General features: G+C 53.0%; 5 protein-coding genes across 5 annotated transcripts; 4 read left to right on the forward strand and 1 right to left on the reverse strand.

Moving 5' to 3' along the window:
- Window positions 1-1,410: 1,410 nt before the first annotated feature.
- MFIFM68171_06638 (uncharacterized protein) lies at window positions 1,411-2,729 on the forward strand (the record flags this gene model as incomplete). The annotated part of the gene is made up of 2 exons (XM_071062058.1): window positions 1,411-1,499; window positions 1,571-2,729. The coding sequence occupies 2 exons, from the start codon at window positions 1,411-1,413 to the stop codon at window positions 2,727-2,729; spliced, it is 1,248 nt and encodes a 415-aa protein (XP_070918159.1).
- A 1,264-nt stretch (window positions 2,730-3,993) lies between these two features.
- MFIFM68171_06639 (uncharacterized protein) lies at window positions 3,994-5,622 on the forward strand (the record flags this gene model as incomplete). Its single annotated transcript, XM_071062059.1, has 3 exons — window positions 3,994-4,139; window positions 4,214-5,428; window positions 5,505-5,622. The coding sequence occupies 3 exons, from the start codon at window positions 3,994-3,996 to the stop codon at window positions 5,620-5,622; spliced, it is 1,479 nt and encodes a 492-aa protein (XP_070918160.1).
- Window positions 5,623-5,675: 53 nt separating this feature from the next.
- MFIFM68171_06640 (uncharacterized protein) lies at window positions 5,676-7,054 on the reverse strand (the record flags this gene model as incomplete). Its single annotated transcript, XM_071062060.1, has 2 exons — window positions 5,676-6,935; window positions 6,992-7,054. 2 exons carry the CDS (start codon window positions 7,052-7,054, stop codon window positions 5,676-5,678), a joined length of 1,323 nt encoding a protein of 440 aa, XP_070918161.1.
- A 3,173-nt stretch (window positions 7,055-10,227) lies between these two features.
- Window positions 10,228-11,568, forward strand: MFIFM68171_06641 (uncharacterized protein; the record flags this gene model as incomplete). The annotated part of the gene is made up of 2 exons (XM_071062061.1): window positions 10,228-10,631; window positions 10,686-11,568. The coding sequence occupies 2 exons, from the start codon at window positions 10,228-10,230 to the stop codon at window positions 11,566-11,568; spliced, it is 1,287 nt and encodes a 428-aa protein (XP_070918162.1).
- Window positions 11,569-15,895: 4,327 nt separating this feature from the next.
- MFIFM68171_06642 (uncharacterized protein) lies at window positions 15,896-18,710 on the forward strand (the record flags this gene model as incomplete). Its single annotated transcript, XM_071062062.1, has 8 exons — window positions 15,896-16,025; window positions 16,094-17,322; window positions 17,400-17,586; window positions 17,633-17,700; window positions 17,758-17,937; window positions 17,997-18,039; window positions 18,110-18,187; window positions 18,289-18,710. 8 exons carry the CDS (start codon window positions 15,896-15,898, stop codon window positions 18,708-18,710), a joined length of 2,337 nt encoding a protein of 778 aa, XP_070918163.1.
- Between the last annotated feature and the right edge of the window lie 625 nt (window positions 18,711-19,335).

A 19,335-nucleotide genomic window follows, 5' to 3' on the forward strand; every position in this document is an offset into this window, starting at 1 on the left:
AGCCCCGACAAAAAGCGCTCCTACGGCGCAGCGACCAAGGATAAGTAATAAATGGCGAGGAACCCGTGTCGCCTGTACCCAAGCGCGTTGATTTTCGTCATCGGTGTCGATGAGCGCTCTGCCGCCGTCCTCTTCACGGGAACAATGGCTGTTGTTAGAACATAGAGGTGAAGGACAGACTGGGTTTAATTAACCACATCGTTCAAGAAGAAAAACCCCGGGATGGACATTTTTAATACCGGTAACCTTTTGTTGCTCCCCGTCTTTTTTACCCTCATTTCCCTGTCACTGCCCACTCTTGAGGCTCGACTCCCCAGTCAACATCGTAAGCATCATCATTGACCGGGGATACGTATACAAATCTCACTCGGTGGTTCTCTGGACCCACAGCGAAGCCGGTAACGAATCGGAAGGGTGCCCTCACTACGCCGCAGACAAACTTCCGGAATAACTGCCCCGGAACCCGGCCATCCTTCTGCCGGGGTCAGAAACCGAGCAGCCAAGGGTCCCGGCCGACACCCAAGCACGCGTCTCAGCGCTGATCGCAGCTAGCCACGCAATTGAGTCCGACATCACTTTTCCGATGTTCTCTCCGGAAAAGCTCTAGCAAGGTAACTGTTTTTTGAAATGCCATGGGTATTCCGGGTTCAAGCTTGGATCTTTGGATAGAAGGGGGTGAGAATACGATAAATTGTTGCTCTTTCAACGCCGTTGTGCCCGGTATAGGTGTTAGCTACTGCGTACGTACCTTGCTCTGGTATGTTTGCGTGGATTTCGGTGGCTTGGCGAGCAATGAGCTGTTCAGGGATCAACGATACACAGTCGACACGCCGCAACTCGCAGCCTAGGTAAGGTACCCTACCTAGACTCCCGGGGGCGGCACGGCACGCCGCTAAACTAAGGGCATACTTGCAGTAGTGCCGGAAATTGCCGAATAGCCCAGGTCCTGGATATCCAGCACAGGGTTGCGGCTCCAACCCAGGAAAGCGATTCCACTGTACTATGTATGTGTGAGACTAGTTCCCCTCGAACCATTTTGTACAGGGGGAGTTCGTTTCGCATAGCATTGCTATTGGTTCCAGTACAGGATCAGTGCGCCTGCGTTCGTGGGGCGAACACCATGGACCCAGGGCAGCTGTATGGGATTCTGCCAGGGGACCCTGGGCTCAACCCGCAGGGGTCGGCCAACGCCCTCGGAAGCGTGCAGGGCTGTGATTGCGGGACGTTTCCCCTGGATCTGGAATCCTTTGTTCTGGATGTCATCGGCAGCTGAGCGAATGTCGATAAAGTAATGCAGATGCCGACGACGCAGACCTTTCCCTTCTCCGGCGGTAGCCTGTAAGGCGAGCGCTCTTGCTCAACACATCAATCTCAGCAGCGAGATCTTTTCTCCGGCCTCCAGCCAATGCCATGGCCGGCGACTTCGGAATCGAGGCTGGCAGCAGAAATGGCACTACGCTCGTCGTTGTCCTTGTCTTCCTGTCCCTCTGCTTTTACAAGTACGGTACCCCTATATGTCTGTAATCTTCGTGCTTGTCAAACGTACGCTGACTTGGGAAACCATCCGTAGTGTCCTAGAACTCACGCTGATCATCTTCACCACGTTCAAGAGGCGGTCAGGCCTCTACTTCTGGTCCTTCATCATTTCGACATGGGGCGTAGCCATCTGGAGTTTGGGCTTCCTGCTCAAGAACACCGGCGTAGCCTCGCACATCCCCAACGCCTATCTCCTGTACATGACCTTCGTTGAGGTCGGATTCGTGTGCATGGTGACGGGACAGAGCGTTGTGTTGTACTCGCGTCTGCACATCGTGTTGCACAGCCGCAAAAAGCTCCGGTTCGCCCTCGCCATGATCATCTTCGACGGCATCATCTGCCACGTGCCCATCATCGTCGTGGCATTCGGGACCAACTCACCTAACCCGGAGCCGTTTATCGTCCCGTATTCGGTCTACGAAAAGGTGCAGGTGACCATCTTCTTCATCCAGGAGCTGATCCTGTCCGGCCTCTACATCAGCGAGACAGTCAAGATGATGCGGATCGAGCGCCACATGGGGGTGGAGATAGGCCACCACGGAGGCTCCCGGAAGCTGATGAAGCACCTGGTGCTGGTGAACGTCATCATCATCGCGCTCGACATCACCATCCTCGGACTCGAGTATGCCGGCTACTACACGCTGCAGACGGCGTACAAAGGCCTCGTATACAGCGTCAAGCTCAAGATGGAGTTCAGCATCCTCAACCGGCTCATGGAAATGGTGCGAGGAGTAGGCGCTGGTGGCACCTCGAGCGGCAGGGCGCACACGATAGCCATCAGGTCGAGAGTGGACAAGGTGGACAAGGGAGACAGGGTGGAGGCGGGGGACATGGTAGGCGGGGTGGACAGGGTGGACCAGGTCGGCGTCGCCATGGACACCCTTGACGGGGCCGGGTCTGCGGTAGCTGGCAAGCGGCGGGTCCGTGTGCAGGACGCGGAGTACGGCGGCATTGGGTACAGCGCCTCTGCGTACCGAGGGGAACACGACGACTTCGGACGCATAGGTCATGGTGTCCGAAGGGACAACCGACCCGTCATCACGCGCACGACCGAGGTCATGGTACACCGCGACGACTTGGACGATAGCGACAGCATCAACACCGACAAGCACGGCAACTATGATACCGGTCGGGCCGGCGGGGATGCCAGTGTCTCTACCTCGTCGTCCGAGGTGCAGTTCGCCAAGGCTTAATATGAACTTATCACTATGTTTATTTACGATTATTATGTTATAGAGCGCTTGGTACCCTTCCAGTTCGGCTTCCCTGTCCTGGGCTGGCTTGGGCCCTAGCCGGAATGATCTTGGGTGAAATACCCGAGAGAACACGCAGATCCCGTTCTCGAAGGAAACAGTAGGGAGATTCCTCGTCCGAAACGTTAACTCGTCATACCCAATACGGGGCAACTGTCAGCTGTTTTATGTCCCGGCATGGGATCATCGGCCGGACCACCCGGCAGGCCTCCCTATTGGTCCGGAGACTCTCAATAAACGGCAGGACAATACCGGCTCTTAGCACCATACCCGATGCATGCAGTTGTACAGCCAACATGCAGAATATTGCAACATGAGCGTCAACTGCGCGATGATCCATGCGATGTCCAATCTCTTCTGCAGGAGTGCTGTCGCCGTCACCGCTAATTTAGCAGCCAACTGCTGAGTGAGATTCCCTGGGCCTAACAGATAACCATACAATTTGAGTGTTGGCGAGTTACGTACCATCAAGCTCGGTGACGGCAATATACAGCTAGTGGCGGAGGTCTTTAGCCCGCCACACTCTAATGTCTCGGAGGTGTCTACCTTAAAAGTCCATGTCCTGCGCCGTGCACATTGAAAGTTCCCGAAACCCGAAACCCCGTTCTGGCCTGATTTCCCCTACAAGCCACGTAAATAGCAGCTGATCAGGGATTCAGCGCCGTCTTGAGACGAACCCCGGACTCCGGAAAGGTCGAGTGGCAGCAAATATTGCCCTTCTCACCCTGAGGTCAGGTCGTTCGTGGGATTGCCGTTGGAAAAAGAGCAGTCCTCTTTCAGGCTATTGCTCCCTCAGTGTAATACTGTTGGACTGCGCCCCCCCCGCGCGCCCCGTTCGTTCATTCTTGCAGGCCCCCCCACCCTTGCAACCCGTCCAGCATCCATCCCGCCCGTGCGGGGTTGGCGCAGGAAACAGGAAGAACTTCCCTACCGGTAGCCCTGTAGTGTAACTGACACTCCTCTGGGGAAACGTGGATCGTTATGTAGAAAAGGCTGGGGGTACTCCCCGCGTAGTACCCTCCTGGCTGCCCATCAGCAGAGAGAGGGCTCCCAGAAATTTGTGTTGTGCCGCTTGAGAACGTCGCACAGGGGTGGCTGGCCGCTAACGAGTGACAATAACGATCGACGTCGCGATAATTTGGGAGCATAAACTTTTGCTCTTGTCTGCTTACAAGACGTCTTTTTATTCTGCACCCTTGGAACCATGCTACCCGAGAGAGATGTGGACGAGAACGAGAAGAAAGAGACAGGAGGCTCCACCCAAGACTCATCCTCGGTGGAAGCCGCTGCTCACGAGGATTCTGAGAACAGAGGTCTAACGAAGAAGTTGCTGTGGAAGTTGGACACCAGGTGCGTTTCCCCCTTTTTCCACTGAAAAATTCTTTCACACGAAGAACGTAGGTAACTGATCCAGCCCAAATCAGGATCTTGCCAGTATTCGTCCTTCTCGTTCTCTGCTCATTCCTGGACCGCACAAATGTCGGCAACGCGAGAGTATACAATATGGACAATGAGCTCGGCTTGTCCGATCGCCAATACCAGCAGGGCCTAGCCGCCTTCTACCCGCTCTACATCGCCGCCGAGATCCCTAGCAACCTTGTGCTCAAGAAGGTCACGCCAAGGATATGGATCGCGCTCATGACCTTCCTCTGGGGCCTCCTCTGCCTGTGCCTGGGCCTCGTCCACAACTTTGACCAGTTCATCGCCCTGCGCGCCCTCCTCGGTCTGGCCGAGGGCGGCCTCTTCCCGGCCATGGTCCTCTACCTGTCCACCATCTACACCCGGTCCGAGCTCGCCCTGCGCATCGGCGTCCTCTACACATCCACCTCGCTCTCCAGCGGCTTCGGAGGGCTCTTGGCCCGCGCCATGGGCGCCATCGGGGACCGCGGAGGTCTCACGGCCTGGCGCTGGATTTTTGTCATCGAGGGCTTGTTCACCATCCTGTGTGCCGTGTTCACCTACGTCATGCTGCCCAACACCTTGGCCACAGCCAGCTTCCTGACCCAGGAGGAGCGCGATCTCGGCATCGCGCGGCAAGCCGGCATCGAGCACGGGACCGGGAACGGGGAGAGCAGCGAGAAGTTCTCCCTGTCCGAAGTCGGCAGGGCGTTCCTGTACCCTCTGACCTGGCTGACGGCCAGCGCCTACTTCGGTCTCCTCTCGGCCATTTACTCCATCGGGGTCTTCCTGCCGACCATCATCGTGCGGCTGGGATACACCGCCAACGACGCGCAGCTGATGACGGTCCCGCCGTACGCCGTGGCAGCGATCATGACGCTGGTCGTCGCTTTCGTGTCGGACCGCCTCAAAGTCCGGGGCGTCATCATGCTCTGCACCATGCCCATCGCCATCATCGGCTACGCCGTGATCGCCAATATCGGCGACGACAAGCCGACGGTCAAGTACGGCATGACCATCATGATGGCCACGGGCATATACAGCAGCGTGCCGCCTGTACTCGCGTGGCTCTCTAACAACTCGGCCGGCCACTACAAGCGTGCGACGGCCGCCGCTCTCCAGCTGGCCATCGCGAACTGCGGAGGGATCCTCTCGGTGTTCCTCTACCCCAATTCTGACGGTCCCGACTTCTACCGAGGCCACACCGTCATCCTAGGTCTGCTGACCGTGGGATGGTTCTTGTAGGTTTTTTTTTTTTTTCTTTCCAGTCTTCTCCGCTGTCCCTGCTAGAGACACACTGCTAACTTCACAACCAAGCATTTTGACCAACATTCTTGTCTGCATGAAGATAAACAGGGACAAGGCGCAAGGGAAATACGACAAATACATTGGTTACGGCGACGATAGAGAACCCAGCTTCAAGTTGGTACTATGATGTAATTCTTAGTAAATTTAGTCTGGTATGTACCTTAGCACCTTGGGTTGGGTTCATATGGCGGTGGCCCACGGGGGAAACACCTCATCCCGGATGGGAACCGAGGCCTCGTCTCGGTCACGGATGTATTCCTCCAGGGGCAGGCGCTGGTGCTGGCTGCGCTGGCCCATGTCGACGCCCCTCTTCTGTATGAACCGGGCGTAGCCCATCGTCTGCCGCCTCCACTCGTCCCGCCCCACCTTGCCCGCGACGTAGTCGGCGTAGATCATGGCGTCGAAGGCCGCCTGCGACGTCGACGCCACCGTGTGCGGCCGGAATCCCGCCAGCGCGTCCCCGATCAGCACCACCCTGCCGCCGAGGAACTCGTTGGCGGGGCTGATCACGTCCGTGACGGCCTGCACGAACGGCCGCTTGGCCTTGCACACGATCTCGGCGAACTGCGGCGGTAGACGCTCTCTCGCGATCTCCTGCTGGCGCTTCCACGCCTTCGGGTCGGTCAGGCCGGGCGGCATGGTGATGCGGTGTCGGCGGCCGTGGCGGTCCGTGAGGATCTCCTCCAGCTCCGGCGACCCCTCGGGGAAGTTGGTGTAGTACACAAAGTTGATCAGCCGCTGGCCCGGCTCCACCGTCCCGTGCAGCCCAGGGATCAGGTAGGCGAGGATTTGGATCCCCGGGCCGTGGTAGAAGGTGAAGCGGTTCGCGAACGTCGCGTGCGTCGCTGCGCTGGCTTCGTGTTCCACCACCGTGCCCCGCAGCGCGCAGTAGCCGGCGTACTTTCGCTCTAGGCCGGGGGCGAAGATCGAACGGATGAAGGAGTTGGGGCCATCGGCGCCGACGAGCCGGTCCGCGGCAAGGGTCCCGGTAATGGAAGGGTCGCTCGTGGATTTCCAGGACACGAGGACGCCGTCGCCGTCTTCCGAGACGCCGGTGACGGTGCGATCGTGGAGGTGGACGGCTGTGCCGTGGCTCGGTTCGGGGGGCGGCACGTCGCAGTACGGGCTGGCAATGCCGTCGTAGTTTGCGCGCATGAGGTAGTATGTCAGGTCCCATGAGCTCATGTTGTGATTCGCGTCGACTGTGTGGACGACGTTACCGGCCTTGTCGAGATACTGTCTCCTGTCCGAGTGGACGGCTATCTCTTGGCGTTGGCAGCGGTTATATCGCTCCAGGAACTCGAGAGCGTGACCGCCGGCTACGATCCCGGCACCTTGGTCGTGCAGCAACGGCGCTGTGTTCCGTTCCAATATGGTTGTGTCATGCCCCAGCGCCTTCAGTGCAATGCCAGTAGCCAGCCCTCCGAGAGACCCGCCGACCTATGTATCGCTTGCATGTCAGCATGCCCGTCTCAATTCTTGACTCCCCAGCTTACAATTACGAAATGCATTTTCTTGGGCGTGCGCTCCCCATTCGTTATCTCGCTGGTTGTGGCCATTTTCCTTCCGGAGGTGCCACAGTAGAGTAAGGTAAGGTAAGGTAGGTAGTAGTTGAGAGGGATAGGAAAAAGATTGGCCGATGACACTCATGTGGCGGCTGCAACCCGGGCGGGAAAGGAATCCATTTGAAAGCAAAGGTAGGAAAGAATTGCAAGGAATATATGTCCCGCGGAAACTAACCGCTTTTGCGCCGGGGTCATAACTGTGAGGCGGTCCAAGAAGGCCCCGCTTTGACACCTCTCTTCCTGTCCCCCGCCCCCGTCTTACCGTGCAATTGGCGGCATGTAGAGTGCCAGGTCCGCATTGGGTGCTCCGTAGCTAGTAGGTGCAGTGCATACCGCGAATGTTAGCAGCAATTGCCAGCATCAATCAATTACCCCTGAACTGGTCACACCCACCGATTTGTAAGCCTATGGTCGTGTTTACCGTATCGTTAGCAACCTCATCACCTTCCCTGGGCACAGCGTCTATCGCAACAGCTACTGGTTCTTTAGTGGATGCTACAGCTCAAATCGTCCAGCTCGCTATCGCTAGTTAACACTACGGTCTCTTATATCTTCATCAGTCTATCTCACTGTATACTACTACCCTTGATCTGTCCATCGCATCCGAGATTATTTTATTGAAACTGGATAATACGGCCCCGCCATTGAAAGATTCCGAATCGGAGAGACCTGAAGTCCATCGCTAAGATTCTCTCGGTTGTGTGTGTGTGTGTGTGTGTGTGTGTGACTCGGATCGAACCGACGAGCGACCATGCCGGCATAACTTTAAGGTTCCTGACCGCGATACTTCCCTACAGATGATTTCCATCGGACCGTCAACAAAGCAGTGAACGGAACTTCTTCTCTTAGTGAGACAGAACGAGAGAATATGTAGGAGGATCTCGAAGTTGCGGGCTCCGCGGCGACTAAGGGATTTTCCCCGTCGATCCTCACACGAATGTCTGGTTTCCGTCTTTGAGTCTTTGCTAAGCACCCAATATTGCGGATCCACCAAATAAGTAACTAAAAAGTATATCTTCGGGTCAGGGTAGTCTTTGACAGGCAGCCTCATTCCTCGCGCTGGGAGTAAGGTGGTTAGTGAAGATGGGTATAACCTGAGCGTTGTTGAGTGTTGGTGAGGTACTGGAACATTTCCCTCCAAGATTAGCCCCAATTTTTTTTATTAATTAAAAAATGAAAATGAAAAATCCAACATATTCAAACATCAGTTGTCGGTCTACTAAGAAACTAGATACTGTATAGAATATATGAGTTTGCTTTGAAAGCTGTATCCAGTAACATACAATCATCTAAGTTATCGCTTGGCTTTTCTCCAAATGTATGCTAGCGAGCGGCGATACTCTTGTATCATCCCTTGACAATTGGATAGGACAGGTAACCCTAACCTGATCTATCAGTATTAACGCCACTACAAAGAAGCTACTTGAAAAAGGCGATTCTACCGCTATATATAGAGAGAGTAGAAGAGCAGTTAAGTATTGAGATTAGGAAATTAGATAATAGAAAGGCAGTGGAAAGGAGGACTTGAAAACTATATTGCACCTCTCAAAATATAGAGATATATATTCTGCTGCAGAGAGCTCAAGGAGACGATCCTAGGAGGACATATAAATAGAAATAATAGCGCTACTGTACCTTATATAGAGTTCACTAGGAAACTATCCATTAAGTCTACTACACTAAAGGTCGAGGTGTAATCTTACTTTGATAGGCCATGATTAAAAGACGGATCTTGAAGAGCTAGTTTTAGAGACATATAAAGCTACAGAATGGGATACGGTATTTAGTTATGCAGATTCAGGGTCCAAGAGGTGGAAAGACCAGAATGTCCGGGTAAAAGCAGTGCACGCGCAACGGGAGAGCAGGTTGCCCGTTAGGGGTAAGATAGTGATCTCATTGAATTTTACCTCCTACCTAAGTTCTGCCCTTCACCCTCGCTCATTTACGCCCATGATGAGGGCAGTTGGGCCTGCTTACCCCGCGCCGCTACCCTGTTTTCCTCTTTGCTAGTGCGCTCCTTTAACGCTGCTCTGACGCTCTAACTGCGCTAGTCCACCTTAGCGTGTTGTTGCTCTAGAACCCCGCTCACGCTGCGGCCCCGAGCTCCCGTTCCGTGCCAGATCCTGGCCCCGTCTGGCGGGTTTTCACAATAGTATGGTAGTGTCAGCCAAAGATCTCCCCTTTCTCCCTTCCTCTATATTGTAGGAAGGTCAACCCCTACGACTCTACTGATACATGTGCACTTTGACGGGACCGATACCACTAGTTAGGCTGTGGAGACCGCTATCTGGCAGTGCCAATATCATTCGTCCTGCTTCATGTCTTCTGCTATGCTGTAACATGAGGGCCGGTTTGGTTCCCAACGCCCCCAGATCAGTCTGGCGTGTTTTGTCTATGCGGTTTGATTGGCTTGTCGAAGTGGGTTTATGAAAGTGGGTTTATGAAAGTGGGTCAACGGGTACAAGCGGTTCCTCACGCCCAGCGGGATGAGCACCGGACACTGCCCCTCGCCATGTCGCTGGGCCGCAAATTCGGTCGAATACTGCCCGCAACACTCCAGGGCCAACTGGGAACGGCAATGATTATGTGCCGCAACAAGCGGCCCTTCTTCCATATCTCTGAGCGGCATAGACCCATACTCTCTCTCTCTCTCTCTCTCTCTCTAAAGACGGAGAGCAATAAACGTCCTGACTCGCGCCTCCTGTCGTTGGCGGGCAAGCGACTATGCCTGAGATCCCCACTCTCCGTAGCTTCGTTGTGGTTACTGATGGGTCACTTGTCACATCCGAGGCCAAGACAGATAATTTTCTGGCACTATTGTTACTAAGTTCCCCGCATGGCATTGAACCTTGATGTATCATCTTTACCCTATATATAACTAAATGTTTTAATGAGTATCCTGGTGACAGAGCCTTGCTCTGGACCGCGGTTGGCAAATTGGTTCTCGTGTTCTTTTCGGAGCGGCTTGTTGGTCGCGAAAGGCTCGGCGTGACACCCTTGGCTTACAAATAAGACGTATCACATCTGTCGTTCCCATACGCGCTATGCCGACCAATCGAATTAGCGTTGAGGGAGGGGGTCACGACGATCATATCTAGTTCACGTAACCCCGCAGTCAGCCGAGCCGATTTCTTCCCAAACTTCAGCCGTCACCAAAACCGATTGTCATGGCGGATCCTCTGAGTATCAGCGCGTCGGTGGTGGCTGTCGTTACAGCTGCCATCCAGTCAACGAAGTCGCTCACCGCGACGGTGAAGCGCTACAAAGACCGCGACAAGACGCTAAACAGGCTGCAACATGAGCTTGAAGACCTGACCAATGTCCTCAGCTCGCTGAGGGACGCTGCCACTTCAGACACGTCGGTTTTGAATCTTCTCGAGGGCCCGGTGGATCGATGCAGCCAAGTATGCCGCGAGTTCGAAGACGCCATGGAAAAATTCAGCGGGAAGTCCAAGACGGGATTAAGGGACTGGGCAAAATTGGAATTTATGAGGGGTGACATCAATGATTTCATGGACACCCTTGCGAACTACAAGGCCACAATCATGGTCGCCGTTGGTACTATCACCATGTGAGTTGCCCAAGGTACCTTACCTATCCGGACCTTCGGTTAACCATCCACGAGGCATCACTCCAAACTCAGTTCCGAAGTCCTTGAAAGCTACGGTGAGATGATCAAGGATACGGCTTACAATCTCGAGCTCCGACTTCAACGTATCGAGACATATATCGCTACACAAGGCACAACTAGCTTGGACAGGAGCATCGATTTGGAGGATGAGAGAGAGGTAACCAGACAATGTCTCCGCATCTGCGAAGACGCTCGGTCCTATCTCGAATCCTTGCAAAATCGCCCTCCCTTTTCGCGGCAAGCATCGACTCCAAAGCCGGCGAGTACCGTGCAGAGCCAGTTCGACGCGGAAGTCCTGACAAGTCAGGCGCTAAACGAAAGCCGAGGCAAGGTCATAGAAACCATCAACCGCCTTCAAGAATGCCTTGCCTCTGTCACCTCAAACCACGGGCCTGAACGTGAACGTCAAATGGCACAATTACTAGAGGACATCAATATCTCAAAGCAGTGTTTAGAAGTGTGTGAAATTGCGTCCGACCAAGTCAAACACCGGAAGATACACACTGTTGGGGAGGTGGTTGCCAATGATGACACCGACCAAGTGGTGATCACAACCCTCGCCGACCTCTTTGATGTCAGAAAAGTATTGGCCAAGGATAGGTCGGCACAGCTAGTGGGTTCGATGATGGACGAAACCGTCCAGAGGGTATCCAGGGACCGTTATAGCAGCCGGTTCGGCGCCGTGACTGGCAACTTGGGGCATGTACAAACCGACATCACTGCCTCGTCTTCGACTCTGGGGATCTGGGAGGACAGCACACGACGTCAGGATCACACGTCGAAGCAAAGACCGCCGGCTAAAGCTGAGCTGAGACAGAACAGGCCAACCCCTAATGAGGTCAGGAAACGTACTGCTGAAGGTGAAGGCGGTGCATAAGGAATGGTTAGCGAAGCGTGTATGTATCGTCTCCATAGAGGTCATTAAGCGGCATACCACAGGTTGGTAGCTATGATTGTATGGCAAATAATAGTGCATTTGATCCGCCTTCCTTCAATTTGACCGTGTACCGGAACTCTATAGCTGAACAGGACGTGGCGAATCCGGTACTAGTACAGTAGTAGCTTACGATGTGTTGTCTCCTTATTGTTTTCCGTCGCTGCGTAAGACAAATCCCATTCTTGATGAGTCATAGGGGCCATGGATCACAGTGAAAAATTAGCCCGTGTTGAGTTGCGGAGGACTGTCCCAAAGGATTTTGGGCCTTCCGATCAGAGCGAGCCACTTAATGGGCTGACGCTCTGGAAGTTGCATCTTACGGAGGACCCATTTTCCTTTTCCATCTTACGCAGGGCCGTCTGTGGCATTGGTCCATAGACAACTCGATACCTTTTTCCACAGTTGTTGCTGCTCAGTTTGAGAGCTTTGCGTGCAAAATGGTCTCCATCTGATTAGAGGGAGTTCTACCGGCGCATGTTTGTTTTGAACCTTAACTGGGCTGCAGGAATCTGCGGTTGGGGCTGCCTGGCCTTGATCTTCGGTTTTTCCGCAGCCTTGTGCTCTCTTTGTGTTCTGTGGATATATTATACCTCACCCCCAGCAGGCCAGAGTACCTGAGACTACGTACCTGACCATAGTTACCTACTGCCTACCTGTTCTTCAGTCTCTTCAGCTCAGCTTCTGGTTCGAGCTATCTAGCTAGGCTACATTCCACTAAAGATTCAGGTCCATCATCTAGTCCAAAACCTTCCTTGGCAGTCAGTAGTCTACGATTCCCGCCCGCGTAGTACAAAGGCCAAGGTCCTTGTAGGTCGAAGTTTCAGTTCTAAGTTGGCTTCTAGGGTGTGTTGCGCTTGGAAATCTGTTCATGGGCTGCATAGGTTGTCGGTTCGAATCCGATTCCCTTCACCTCTTACGCTGGGGCCGAAGGAGTCACTTCTGGGCTGCCTGTGTATCGGCTTCTCCGAGGTATAGCCGTCGTCTCGGAGGCCGATATCGGCGGGGGCTCCCGACATCGACCGAAACAACAAACCGGGAAATCCCGTAAACCCTCCTGAGCGCTGGAGCTTGAACCAATTCTGAGAAAAACTCAATAAAACCTAGAACAGGCATGAAGCAGTATACGCAGCCAACAGGATTCACAGAGCTGGAGGAGGGTGAATTTCGGGCCCATGCGTTCATCCGGCTCTTTTTTTTTTTTTTTTTTTTTTTTTTTTTTTGGCTCGAAGCAAACAGAACAAACTAAGATAACCGAGGTATGTATAAGAGCTATTTTAAGTAAGGTAGGCTACCCTTAGAACCAATTCCTAAGGCAAGGATCCACGATAGACTCATTGCAACAAATGATCAGGTTGATCTAAGCCCTAACTGCCATCATCAGGATAAGTACCTAGCGATTACCCATACATATATAAATACCTCCCTTTGCCTCCGGACCTGAAACGACGTCGGTTCATTAAACCCCGGCTGTTTAGGTACTCAGTGCCCTGGGCAGATCGTAATTTATTCGCAGATTCCGGGCCCGGTTAAGGCGTATCGATCATAGGTCTTTACCGGTCCACGGGGCCGTCCCCCACCCCAATATATTCTTTCGGGGCACGTTTGGTAGATGAAATGAGATATTTAGATCCAGGGTTCGATAGTTACTCGATCAGCAAATGAGTGAAGATGGGCTTGTAATTTGGTCCTTCACGATCAGTACACGATGTACCGCAGTCTTTCACCAGCAAAATTAATGCTGCCTTAGGTGCGTTCCTGAAATTGCAGCATAAGAGGCCGTAGTTGGCCGGGATCGACGCGTCTATGGTGCCAGTGGCGGGGAGGCCTTCTTGTCTTCACGGCATTTCTTTGGAGTGAGGCGCGAGCTGATCCAGGGCTCCGATTCTGGTTCAGGCTGATTCTGAAATAGGCAACACTCTGGCAATTGATGTGGCCCATTGGCGTCGGAATTCTGTTGCCGCTAAGATTTGGGTATGTCAGGAGCAGCATCTTGATCAAAGTCCCCGTGGAGCAACCATTTCCTTCTCCAACATTACCCCAAAATTGAGCCACGAAGTCTAGGATCTGGCTGGGAGAGTCGTGCGTGTCAATGACAAGGATTATCCGCGGTACCTTGCCAAGAATTGTGACGAAGAGACGGATCCAGTCCACCTCGCCCCGGCAAGCTTCAAGAATACTCTCTCCTCCGTCGTGGCGGGTAAGAACATCACTGTGCTGATCCAACACCTGTTGTATCAACGAGCGTATCATGTCTTGGACCAAAGGTGTAGCGGATCCAGACTTATTGCGAGACACTGGGTGACTGAGAAACCAAGCCAGAGGTAGAGGAACCGACTTCGCCAGTTCTATCATGTCGAGTGCAAAATCGCGTGATGCCTCGGCATTAATGAGAGACCCTTGGATGTCAACTAGTGCCGAGCCGGGTTGCGAGATCCATGTTCGCAATATGTCCGAGTTCCATATCCGTTCCAAGCCTGCGGACTCGCCCCTGGCTCTACGGCGGTTTCGGAGCACCGTGCCAACCTTAAGGATAGCTTCAGGATCGAATGGTATGGAATCGAGGCGAGGTAGCACTTGGTCACGAACCCAGAGTCGACCCGAGTTTGGGACTTGTTGATGGATTGTGATTCCTTCCCTACCTATTACCAGGGTTAGCTCGGAGGAGAGAGATATATGTCTTGGCAAGCCTCTTACTTCTAGCTCTGGATAATCTCATGAGCTCCGTTTTAATTTCCGATACCATTGAATTCATGTGCCTCGTTTCAGCTTGGTGCGCTAGTGCAGCTTGCTCGCGCAGCCTCGTAGTCGTATCGGTTATTTGACGGACGATGTGCTCAAATTCTAACGGCCACGGGCTCTTGACTGCTGTGAGGGCCTTTTTGAAGATGTTTCCCGTAGTTTTATGATACCACTTGACCGCTGTGACACAGAAATCTATCACATGCGTATACAATACAGCCAATGTGTGCTGGATGGGAGCGATCGGATAGAGCTCTGATGAGATGAAGTCCATTTCTGGTAGTGCACTCGCAATGGTTGCGAAAGCTTCGGCGACCTTGGATGAAAGTTCCTGATGGTTCATCGTAACCTTTTAGGCTCAGTTTAGTACACCGGAGGTTGATGTCAAGAGTACCCGAGTTCGGCTAGTACCTGAAACAAGAATTTCATAGTTGCCCACACCGGTGCGGCATACTCGGGATGGGATGAGACGAGTGTGTCGATGACGTTATTGAAGTGATGTATTCTAGATATAGACTCCGTCCACCAAGAGTTGATAGCTGTGTAAACGGTTGAGCGGCCGCTGTTCCGCATCGCGAATTTCTGTTCAGCCTGTTTTACAACCGAGAGAACATCTTCCATTGATGTTGACGTTAATAGTATCCCCGAAGGCGCCTTTTTCCGGGGCTTCTGGGATTGTTCCTGATGAACCTTGATAGCTCGTTTGAAGGCATTCTGGAGGATTTCGGACGACTTGGGCCTGATATATCGGTTCAAGTTAGATTGTATTCTATGTCACCAGCGGCGGCGCAGGTCCTGGGCATGGCACATACATGTGCGTTGGATCTGAAGGCCGGAGCCAAGCTACTTCGTGGTTCGCCGGTTGACGGACGAGAGCCCCAGGCATGCCAGGCAGCAAACTGCCTTCCACAGTTTGCTCAGCCGTTATCTGGCGCATTTGATATGCCATTAAGTATGGTAGCACCGATGTTGCGACAATGCGACAAACAGAACGAGCTCTTTGTTTCGATGGAGCAAAAAGCGATGGTGAAATTTTAGGCGGCGGCACAGCCTTGGATCTCATGATAGGTCAAGGCAAACTAGCTGGCGGCCTCCCCGCCCCCAACTTCGGGTGTGACGTGACTGTCGCATCCCGAGCATTCCCATTCCAACCTTACCCAACCTACTTCTTCCCCGCATGCCGCCGCGTCCGCTCTAGTTCTTGCGCATCTCTCCTGTGTGCAGGCTACTACCGCTCCTTGAAGCCGGCTCTACGTTTTTCTCCCTACTGTGATTCAGAACGGAAGCTGTTAATTAATCCTGTTGGTGCTGGTCCCGCGAGAAGCGAACAAAGGTAACATGTCACGGGCAGATTCCACCGGCCAACGTGTTACTCGTGACACGGAACAAGAGATTGCTGCGCGGACGCTTGAGGTGGACTACACCATTTCAAAAGACAATGATGGCATATCAACAGGCAAGCCTCCACGTCCGTAATTCGTGCAAGTGCCTGAAAGAATACTAATGACAACCTACGTCATGCGCAGAGATGCGTTACAAGAACGGGCCTGATGAAGACAATGACGTATCGTCCTCCAAAGAGGAATCTAAAGACTACCGAACGGATGAAGACAGCCAAAGCAATATAGAATATAGCGATACAGATTCCGGCAAGGAAGGTTCGTTTTCGCACAGAAGCTTGCCCTCACTTTAATCGCGACATGGGAGGGGCTTACTCTTAACCCAGTCCCAACCACGCGCCCCATTGCGAGGCCGTTCGAGGAAGATGAATGCGTAAAGGCCCTACATAAGGCACTTCGCAAGATACCCGGCCTCGAACCCTACCGGGATCCAAAAGCCGCTCGTGTAATCGAATACCTTGCCTCAACGGTCGCCCGACTGAAGGTCGAGAACAACATTTTGAGAGAGGAGCTCGATAATGCCGGGGAAACAGGGAAAATAAACCCCGGAAACAAAACGCCGTCGCCGTTACAGAGCAGCAAGGCAAACAAGAAGGACCCGGCCGCGGTTGGAGCTCCGACTTATGAGACCATTCACACAGTGTTTTGCGAGAAAGAGGGAACCAAAAATCACTTTCGAGACCTGCCGCGGCTTTTCAAAGGGGACAGCATCGAATACGATCATCTAAGAGGGCGTATCGATACCGAAGACACGTCGGAATACCTCCAAAACAACCTGAAAACGGCTTTTGTTCTGAATCCGTTGTACACGTGTAATTCACGCTCGAAACAAAACCTATGCCGGGACACGGGCCACAGAAACGGCAGATGTATCAAGGACTCCCCCCCCGCCGAAAGCGACATAACCGATATTGTTCTCAGCCCGGCCATCCACCAGGCAATCCGAACCGTCATGGAGGCACATCCAGAGCATTTCAACCACTACAACTCGGCGAACCTCCGTACGCGGTATAAACCCCCTTATATTCTGTTCTACATCCACAACAGGACGTTCTTGGAGTTATCAGGTTCTAGCGGTCTCGATGACTGGGCCGAGTCGAGTCTCCGCCTGTTGTGCACCTGGTTTGAAGAGCATTGTAGGAATGATTGGGATGAAGGTGACGCTCTTATTGCGAGGGGAAAGTACAACAGGAAACATTACGGGAAGCTTTTCCGACCAGGAGAGCTAGTTGTTCTCCCCCGAGACCCGGACGGGATGGACTTCATGACCCTCGGCATGGTCGCCGATTACCCGTGGAAGAACGAAGACCCATATGATACCGATATCGTCACTTGGGTTTTCAACGGGTCCTTTATCAAACTGAGGCGCGTGATCAGCTTAGGCTCGGATGATGACATTGAAAAAGATATCGCCACAAATCTCAGGCATTACCCGTTTCGCTTTGCCGAGAAAGGTATCAAAGATAAGCTGGTCTTGCGAGGGGCTAGGTTCTGGGCCTGCAGAAAGAAGAAGCTTGTCTGTTATGAGGAAAGTGTTGACAAACTCAAAGGGCAGGTGAGAGGTCCGAGAAATTACGCACCTTGAATCGACTCCCCGGCCCCTGCATACCTACTGATCTCTTTGGATTCTAGGGTGAACGTAGGGTCATGATTGACTACGACATGTACCGCCGTCTTCATCCGGGTAAACAAATCTTCCGATGGGTAGCCACTGAAGAGGAACGGAACATCACGGATATGGACAACCCTCCAAACGACGACTTTCTGGCTTGCTTGCCACCTGGGATCCATGGATTTGATTTCTCTACTAAATCCTGGGGTAAGTCCTCTTTATTGCGGGTACGCCGCATTAACTCCTGACACAGGAGCAGTGCTTTTAAGAGTAGACCGCATAACCGATGTCACCTGGAACAAGACGGCATTCAAGCAACTCGTTGCTCCCAGCGATACAAAAGAGCTGATCTAAGCTCTGGTGACCTCTCATGGCCAGCATATCAGCGCGTCGCCCGACATTATTGAAGGGAAGGGCCAAGGGCTGCTAATTTTGCTTCATGGCTGTCCTGGTACCGGCAAGACACTGACGGCGGAAAGCATTGCCGAGGAACAAGAGCGGCCTCTATATCGCGTAACCTGCGGTGATATTGGAATAGAGCCGCTATATGTTGAAACGGTACGTTGCTATACGCGCCTGGTCTTCTCCGTCCTGCTCGCTGACGCCCATTTGCGCAGTATTTGAGCAATGTCCTGGAAATCGGTAAGACCTGGGGCTGCGGTAAGTTGCATTCTGTCCACAAAGTGCGTAGTTCAGTATTGCGGAAGCAGGTCACTTACATTGAAGGCAGTTGTGCTCCTTGACGAGGCAGATGTCTTTCTGGAAGAGCGATCGTACGCCGACCAAAAGCGGAATGCAATTATCTCCAGTAAGTCCGTCCACTATATCTTCCTAGAGCCCCTAGGTTGCGGAGACAGGTGTCTATGCGTCACCAAGCCCACGTGCGATCAAGTTAACTGAGCCATAAAGTCTTCCTTCGCTTACTCGAGTACTATTCGGGAATACTCATCTTAACGACGAATCGTATCGGTGCCTTTGACGAGGCCTTCAAGTCCCGAATTCAACTGGCCCTTAGTTACCCCAGGTTGGATGAAGAGAGCAGGCTCAAGATATGGCACAATTTCGTTCAGATGCTTCGCAAGACAAAGGATCGCATCGACCATGAAGACCTTGAGATGAACCTGCACAAATTAGCCAAAGTTGAGATGAACGGGAGAGAGATTCGCAACACAATCACCACGGCGCGCCATCTAGCCAAATTCCGCAAGGAGATCCTGCGCTACAAGCACATGCAGGACGCCGTAAAGTCGGTGCAGAGGTTCAACCAGTACCTTGAGGAGGTCAAGGGGGTGTCGGACGATGACTGGGCGCGTGCGGACAGACTGCGGTGAATTTGCACGTGCACCCCTTTAGGGAACAGACACGGGAGAAGATCGGAGTCGTGCGGGGTCAGGACAACACTCGATGAGGAGTGCTGTGCGCTTGACTAGCGAGCGCCTCCAAGTTCCGATTGGGTTGAGTAGCAGAGCTGAAGAGCAGCATGTCGGCGATGATAGCTGTGGCTTGCATCAGATCCACTATTTTGACCATCTCCCCGAAAGAGGAGGTGATCTAGACCGGGCAGAGCACAGATTGTGATGAATGAGTATGTCTAGGAACTCCTGCGCCTCAGCAAGTAGAAACAGAGCGACGGAGATCCCTTCCAATTGGGAAGAGAAAACGGAGTCTCGGTTACATTACTCAGAGCTCTGGAGCTGTCTGCGGTACTACCCCACGAGCATACGCCGCTTCAATAAGTAGCTTCTTCGGTCCATCCAACCAGAGATATCCTGCTGACTAGGTAGGCAAAGCTGTACCTATCCAAATCGGGATACGGTACATGCGTTATGGCTTATGGCGTTCAGATCAGCCAACCACGGAGCGCCTGTCAAGGCCCTTCTGTAACTCAATCGTGTGAGAAGGGAGGGAGTTCTAGTGTGTTAAATACACCCCAGCCAATTTTGACTTCTGACCTGC

Source organism: Madurella fahalii (assembly GCF_045866475.1).
Source record: "Madurella fahalii IFM 68171 DNA, scaffold_3, whole genome shotgun sequence".
NCBI lineage: Eukaryota > Fungi > Ascomycota > Sordariomycetes > Sordariales > Madurella > Madurella fahalii.